Raw genomic sequence first — 7,419 nt, 5'->3', positions numbered from 1 at the left:
CTCCATGCATAAGGAACATTTTCGTTTTTGGATCAACCAAGTGTATCTCAGTAACTTCAGTAATCATAGATTATAATTTTGAGAAAGCGTACTGATAGTCTTTCTGTAACCATACAGCGCAGCCGACACAAAGGCTGGCAGAATTTCCGATGCCCAAATGTCACGAAAGATGTCAATTAACAGATTTACACTGAATATGTCGAATTCAAGATTGAACATCGAATCTATTATTTCAATTGGGCTGACGGTTTTACTCTGGACTGGGCGCACGAGTTATCTACTCGCATCTGAATGGCTTATAAGTAATGAGATTGAGTGGACTACATCAGAGCTTGCACTTGCACCGAATCGTGAAATAATCCCTATAATCTGGAGGTTTTCTTTTTCGTGACTATTTTGGTATATTTACAGTCTAGAAAGGCAAAAGATTCATTCTCGAGTTTGTGCAAACAAACAAAATAAATAAATAAAAAATCTGCTTTCCCAGGCTATAAGGAGGGCCTCAATGCCTCCGACGGTTGATATTTAAAAAAAATAGCTCTGACGGTTAAACTTTCGGCTGTTTGTAGGTTGACTGTCAACGTTTAGTGATAATGGATATATAAGGATAAAATTCCGCCGGAATATTGAAGCTCAATGTTTACCGTTGTCTTTTTGGCTGTTTTAATATGTCATAGATAAACAGGTCACTCTTGAATGTGAAGGAATACAGATGTATATTCAACGATGCAAGATTACGTGGTAGTCGATGGTAAGGCTAACTAAATACAGAAGTACCAAAACTTAAGGGGGTATGATACCCTAAAATATGGCGATGTTCATGAAAAATTCAATTTCTTGGAAATACCAGACTTAAAACCCTTGAGGACTTGTCAAAAAAACTCTACAACGATCTTGCCGAATTTTCTTCAAGATGAGTGTGAAATTTAAGGAAAGTGCACAGTGGTATATGTTTTTTCACGTAGCAACGGCCATAGCAACGACTGTTTGCTATACGAACGTGACCAAAAATATAGTTTAGTTTTAACAAATATGAACGAAACTATTTAGAAAAAACTTTAAAGACATGGACAACTCTATTGGTATGATTGGTTGTGAAAAGCTTTGCCATCACAGGCTAATTCATTTCCCTTATGAAAAGGAATATTTCCCACAACTGCGGTAACTTTTTACAAAATAGAACAACCATTGCACCCCCTCCCCCGAGATCCAATCTGCACCCCCTCCGCTATTTGTGGCTTGTTATATGCTTAATTCTTCGTGTAAGAAACTTAAAGTGCATTTTTCTCAAAAGTTTACTTTTGTACCGACTGACTCCGCGCCAACATTTCTACTTTGCAAGGTTTTTAAGTAGAATTTCCGAAACTTGGGCTCATCAAGGACCAATAGTGTCGTGATGTTATAAACCTAAAAAATCGTAACATTTTAACGTCTGTCACGTGACATGAGATGATTTGTCCACTGGGTGTGGTAAAAAAATAAGGTTATTTCCAAATAGAGCCTGTAGAAAGCACTGAAAATAAGAGTTAACTGTCAAAACTTAGGTTCATTGCACAGAACAAAACAGAAACTTACACGATATGCTTATTTGACAGTCAAATCTTGTTTTGTAAAAGAGCAGGAAGTGTTGGCGTCAATACTGTAAAACACTACCTAAAAAGACTGTGGCTGGTTTCCATAGCAACCATTTTGAGTAAAACTCTAGAAATTTAATTTCTCTTCTTGAGTGCAATAGAACACAATTGATCTTTCTTCACCATATTTACAAAATCTTTTTGGTCCATTTGAGGGTACCATACCACCTTAACTATGATGGAGGATCGGGCCCGAAACGTAATGTTATATATTTGACTTTAAGGCACAATTTTATTTACAATTTATATCTTTTGAACTAAATAGTAGTGCGTTAATTTGTGAAGACAGCGACCGGTTTTAATATCGTGAACTGTGGCATATACGCCATGTGCTTACACAAGTCAGGGGGAGGGTTGTTATAAGTGCAATGAAAAAAACGCTTTGGAAATGAGCTGAGTGTTGACTAGTTTTTCATTTAAGGTTTTTTAATTAAACTTCAAAACATAAAATCAATCAAATTCATTTCATTTTAAACTAGACATACTGTCGGGGGGTCTTAAAGTTGGAAATAATTTTTTTGTTGACAGATTGATAGGCCCATCGGTAACCGCGACGTGGGCGTATAAGAGTTAAGGGTATATGCTATTACTAATTAACGCGAGTTTTGCAACCGCAAGTGTTTCTAGACAGATAACTTCGTAATGAAAAATGCACCTGGTCTCATGATCGATGTTCGAGGTATGCGTTTTATCTCGTTTGAGGTGGAGCGGCAAAGCCCGTTACTTTCTTCTACCCGAAGGGTAGCGTTTTACCATGTTTTAATCTGAAATGAAGTTGTGGCATAGGGTCTCCTCATCTTCCAGTATTAAAATCCGGCTCAAACAAAGAGTTAAAAAATGAAGTATATTAAAACATTCAAACGACAAAAATCGAATTGCCGCCTTGGTACGCTAGCGTTCATGTCTAAAAACGGGTGTGGAAATTATAAAGAAAAATAACTCATTTTAAAACCTCATAACTCTATTTCAGTAAGACAGTGCCTCTTCCCGAAAGATCGAGATATCATTGTTTTCTCTCATTTTGTAAGCCTTCTGTCCAGATATTTTTTCCGGATGAACACAGCTCCAAAAAAAACACTACCAAAGGATACTGGGGATTGATAACATAACATGATCTTAGATTCAGCTGATGAAATATTTGAGGAGGACAAAATAGGTTTTTATCTTGTATGTTTGTCTGAGTTGAAGACTCACCTCTGCCGGTTTCAATCTGCCGTGTTTCACAATACCACTTTATAACCTACTTTCTATACAGAATAAAACCGCTAAGAGCTGTACAGGTTCTGCCGCGCAGGACTAAAACTACTGTTACCGTTACAGTAGAGGATAACTGTCACACTACCGTACAACCACTACACAACTGAAAACTGAGGGCCGCACAAGAGGTGTAAAAGACCGTAGCATTATCAAAAATTATGCTATTCGTGAAGTTTACTTACAACTCGTGTTTAACATCGCAATTGTGGACTAAACTTTAGCTCAGTGACGTGTACTGGAAGTCAACGAGTAGATCCATTAAATACAACTTTGCCTTTTTGACGCCGCCAGCCTACTTCCACTAGCTGCTTGATAAATTTTTGTCATGGCCATCTTTCCAGGATAAATGTTGTGATAAGAAAACGCTCAAGAAAGTTCTTTTTAGCTTGAATATTAAGCGTAACTGAAGAATTTGAGCATTGTAAATCGTTTTCAACAACTTAAGATTGTTTTGTTTTACAAAAAGCGGAAGATCACGTCTGCACGTTCAATCGCTTGAGCCTTTTACCTTGCCTACTATCTATTACAAATGTGTTGTAGAACATATTAAATTGACTTTTCAGTTTACAGCTGCTTCCACAGTTGCAAAATATATACTAAGTTGTTTTAATGCTTAATCCCAGTGGATGTTACTTTAAGACATGTCTGAGGTGGAATCATAATCCAAATATTATTGTATTCAGAACCATTCGGTCACATGGCGCTTTTGGAAGCGACTAATTCAGCTCTCTTGAGCACTGCATCGACACTGCAGGTTTCGGGTGGCTTGGTTTTAACACCACAGCAAACTAAAAAGTGGGCGGAGCAGCTCTTAAACCAAAGGAAGTTGAGTGATGTGTAATATAGAGTGATGATGATGTTAAAGAACAGCTGCATCGCGATAATAAACTCTTATTTTCAGGCTCCTTTAGGCAGTACACCAGTAATATTTTTCTGTTCAGTACTAAACCTAGAGTTATAATGCAAAAACCTAATCATAAATCGTCAAAATCATCTAGCAGGTACCGCTTTTGACTGCATGTGTTATTTTGCTTTCAAAAAAGCACACTTTTATATTTCATCATTTTTAAACAAGCGAAAAATATATTTTTTGAAATATCTCCGGCTTTGTCGGTGAAAGATTAATCGTAGATCAATTAAAATCAGTTAATGACAAAAGGCTATAGTCTAGCTAGAAAGACCATTTTATAATGAAAAATATTCACCAATGCCGTCGTGCTAGCAATATACTTCTTGCCATTCACAAGTTGACAAACTTGCCGAGATGTCAGAACAGGCAATTACTCTCAATAAAAAGCGGGCTTTTTATGAAAAGGTCAAAGCAAAGCTGTCAATACAATCTAAGCTAAGAACCGCTTCCAGCGCTTCTGTGGAATATATTACTGATTACGGTATTTCAGGATGATGCGGTGCTGATGTCGTGCATGATCAATTCGCTCGTGAAGGCACTGCGTTACGAGTCATTACTGATCTAAACTTAAACCTCCAGCTACATCTATCACTCTTGGCTATTCACAGACAGAGTTTCATCACCCTCACGTTTCTTTGCAAGCAACAACAATGAATTGAATTTAACTCAATACATTTTACGGTAACGTTGATCTCCACACAAGCCCCAAGAAACAACAAGTGAACCGTTCCTGACACTCCACGAATTTACAAATTCGTCGAAATAACAGACAAAATAGACTGTCAGTGGCTTCAATAGAAACAGTAAACAACCTTTTACCACGACCCGCCCACAGTGTGAATGTTTAATTCTGGTTTGATGCGATGTCATGAGCTCGTTTACTTATCTAAAGCTGAAATTTCTACCTATACGACGTGCAATTAGTTTCTGTCTCAGTCGTCTGATTCACCCTCGCCTGGTCAAGTAGCAACAATGAATGCGACTCAATACGGCTTCAACTTCTACACAGAAGCGTCAGGAAATACAACGAATTTTTTCCAGGAACCAAATAGCTTGAAAAATTTTCGTCTAACGTTGATTTCGATGGTGATTTTTAGCAGCGTCGTGGGTAACTTTATGGTTTGTACAACTGTATGGAAGATATCGTATCGTAAACCTTTCTCTTACGATTTAGTAGCAAACGTAGCTGTAGCCGAGTTAATCAACTCATTGTGTATATCCATCATCGTGTTTTACGAAGAAACGGGCACCTGGACTCTTGGAAAAACAGCCTGCATCTTGACCAATCCGCTTCTTGTGCTTACCATGTGTGTGATAACCAATTCGTTGGCCATCATCGCAGTTTACCGCTACCGAGCTACGCTCAACAAAACAAGACCATCTGGTCTCGTGAAGGCGCTCATAATTGCTGGAGTGTGGCTAATGGCCCTCGCAATAACACTGCCACTTTTTGTCAGGCGTAGACTAGTACGATATTCGACAGGGGACTTCGAATGCAGGTCATACTTCCCTGGGGACAAAAAATCTGACACCCCTGGTTATAACAAATACACCATAGTGCGGCTTATTTTCACGTTCGTTGTGCCCTACTGTGTTATCCTGTCGGCTTACATAGCCTTGGCCATCAAATTGAAGTTGTTTGTTCGTAAAACAGAAAATGATCAGATCGACATGAGCTCATTTATATCTTCCACCGCAAATGCAGCTGAACATGTGCAAGCCGATAATGCAAATGCCAGTCCAAACTCCAGTCCACGGCTGGCGGATGGAAGACCAAATATCAAGGCGGAAGCGCAAACACTTCATCTGGAAGGGAACATTAAAAATAGGCGAAGGGAAAGACAACTAACCGTCCAAAAAGCTGAAAATCAGTTATTGAGAATGATTTTTGTAATAATCTTAACATTTGTGGTTTGTTACACTCCATATCAGGTCATGTTCCTGTGGGAGTACTTCGGAGGAATCGAAAACTGGAAATTTTATTATCACCAACTCTTGCGCGATTATTTGTTTATTCTCAAATGTTTACCGAGCGCTGTTCACCCGATTTGTTACGGTGCTATGAACAGCATATTTGCCAGAGCGTTTTCAAGAATCTTCACGTGTTGGTGTTAAAAGGTTCCAGAACGAAAGGGTGGATTTTAGCTTATTAGTTGCTTATACATAGGACCACAATAGGGGTTAGACCTGGATCAACCATTAGCAACTTGTGACAATATACGATATGTAAACAAGTTTTTTTATGAGCCACAAGCAAGTTTGAGGCCTTCCCGATGCCATGCAATTTAAGAGGTTGATGTACAGTTAGCTCTACAAAGACTCTATTTCATCATTATGAAGCGTATAAGTGTTAATCCCCCCCCCCCCCCCCCATGTAGATTTTATTACCACTCGGAAATTCCAGGACGATCAAGAAATATTCAATCTTGTGAAGCAAATGCTGCTCACTAGGACAGTTTGAGTCGCTTTCAACGCCTTTTTTCCTTCACGAAAATATTTACCCAACGCACTGGGAACAATCCGCCGGAGAACTGAGCACATCTCTAAACATTGCTTAATAAGAGGGATTATCTTCACACTATCTTCTGTGAATTGATATGTTTCCGAAACCGAGTTATCTAACTATTTCTGTGATTTATTTACTTGCACTAGCATGACAAAGTATTATTAAACATTAATCATAAACATATTCTAAACAATTATTGGACGAGGGTTTTGTGTGATATCCAGAATAATCAAGGTCGAGGTAGGGGTTATCAGCCGAAGCCGAAGGCTGAGGCTGATGACCCTTACCGAGGGTTACCATTTTATTATACATTTATCGAAAAAAAAAAATGGAAGTCATGTTTTTGCTTCTTCACTGACGCCAAGCAAAACAAAGCGCTCGAACTTGACATGATTTTCCTTAGGAATCATGCTCCGCGGTCATACATGAGATGATTACCCGTGACCTTGAGTGTCCTTGACATGATTATTGTATAATCTCCAGAGATGACGTCACAAGCGCTGATTTCGAAAATTCACTGTACGCTTTCGGCCAATCAGAAAATAGAAAGTGAGTTCGATGTATAATAATACTTGTTATTATACATATCGTTTCGGTAAGGGTTATTAGCCTCAGCCTTCGGCTTTGGCTGATAACCCCTACCTCGACCTTGATTATTCTGGATATCACAAAAACCTGATCCAATAATTGTTTATTATCTATTTTAAGCACCTTAACCATTTACTGTAATTTACTTGTGGTGTAATGTGTGTTATTTTGACCGTAACAACTTCATTATTTAGTCAGCATTCCACATTACTGAGTATTGAATGGAAACCCGAACAGACACACTGAAAGAGAGAGACGTCATAAATCTCCGCTAAGTAATCCTTTATGTCGTTCTTGTGTAGAATCCTTGGAACTGCTAATGGCAGTGATTGTATCGATTGAGACATATACATAGTTTCAGCTAGTTTAAATGCCTTGACCGGTTTGAACCGACCGTTAGACTTCACTAAACTGTTTGGCGTTTTCATGTACAGTGAACGTTGAATGGAACATGAACATATTACAGTCAAAATGTGTCAAGTGTTCCGTCCAAATAACGATGATGGCTTTTATTATTGATTCAG

The 7,419-nt window shown here is 38.5% G+C and overlaps 1 protein-coding gene across 1 annotated transcript; it reads left to right on the top strand.

The window, feature by feature from the left end:
- The first annotated feature begins 4,246 nt into the window (after positions 1-4,246).
- LOC149097391 (orexin receptor type 2-like) lies at positions 4,247-7,367 on the top strand. Its single transcript, XM_089280091.1, has one exon. It carries the CDS (start codon positions 4,774-4,776, stop codon positions 5,914-5,916), a length of 1,143 nt encoding a protein of 380 aa, XP_089136217.1. The 5' UTR covers positions 4,247-4,773; the 3' UTR covers positions 5,917-7,367.
- The last annotated feature ends 52 nt before the right edge of the window (positions 7,368-7,419 follow it).

The sequence above is a fragment of the Orbicella faveolata genome, unplaced genomic scaffold (genome assembly GCF_042242905.1).
Source record: "Orbicella faveolata isolate gen_17 unplaced genomic scaffold, um_ofav_v1 contig_47, whole genome shotgun sequence".
Classification (NCBI taxonomy): domain Eukaryota; kingdom Metazoa; phylum Cnidaria; class Anthozoa; order Scleractinia; family Merulinidae; genus Orbicella; species Orbicella faveolata.
This window is presented reverse-complemented; position numbering and strand designations above follow the sequence as displayed.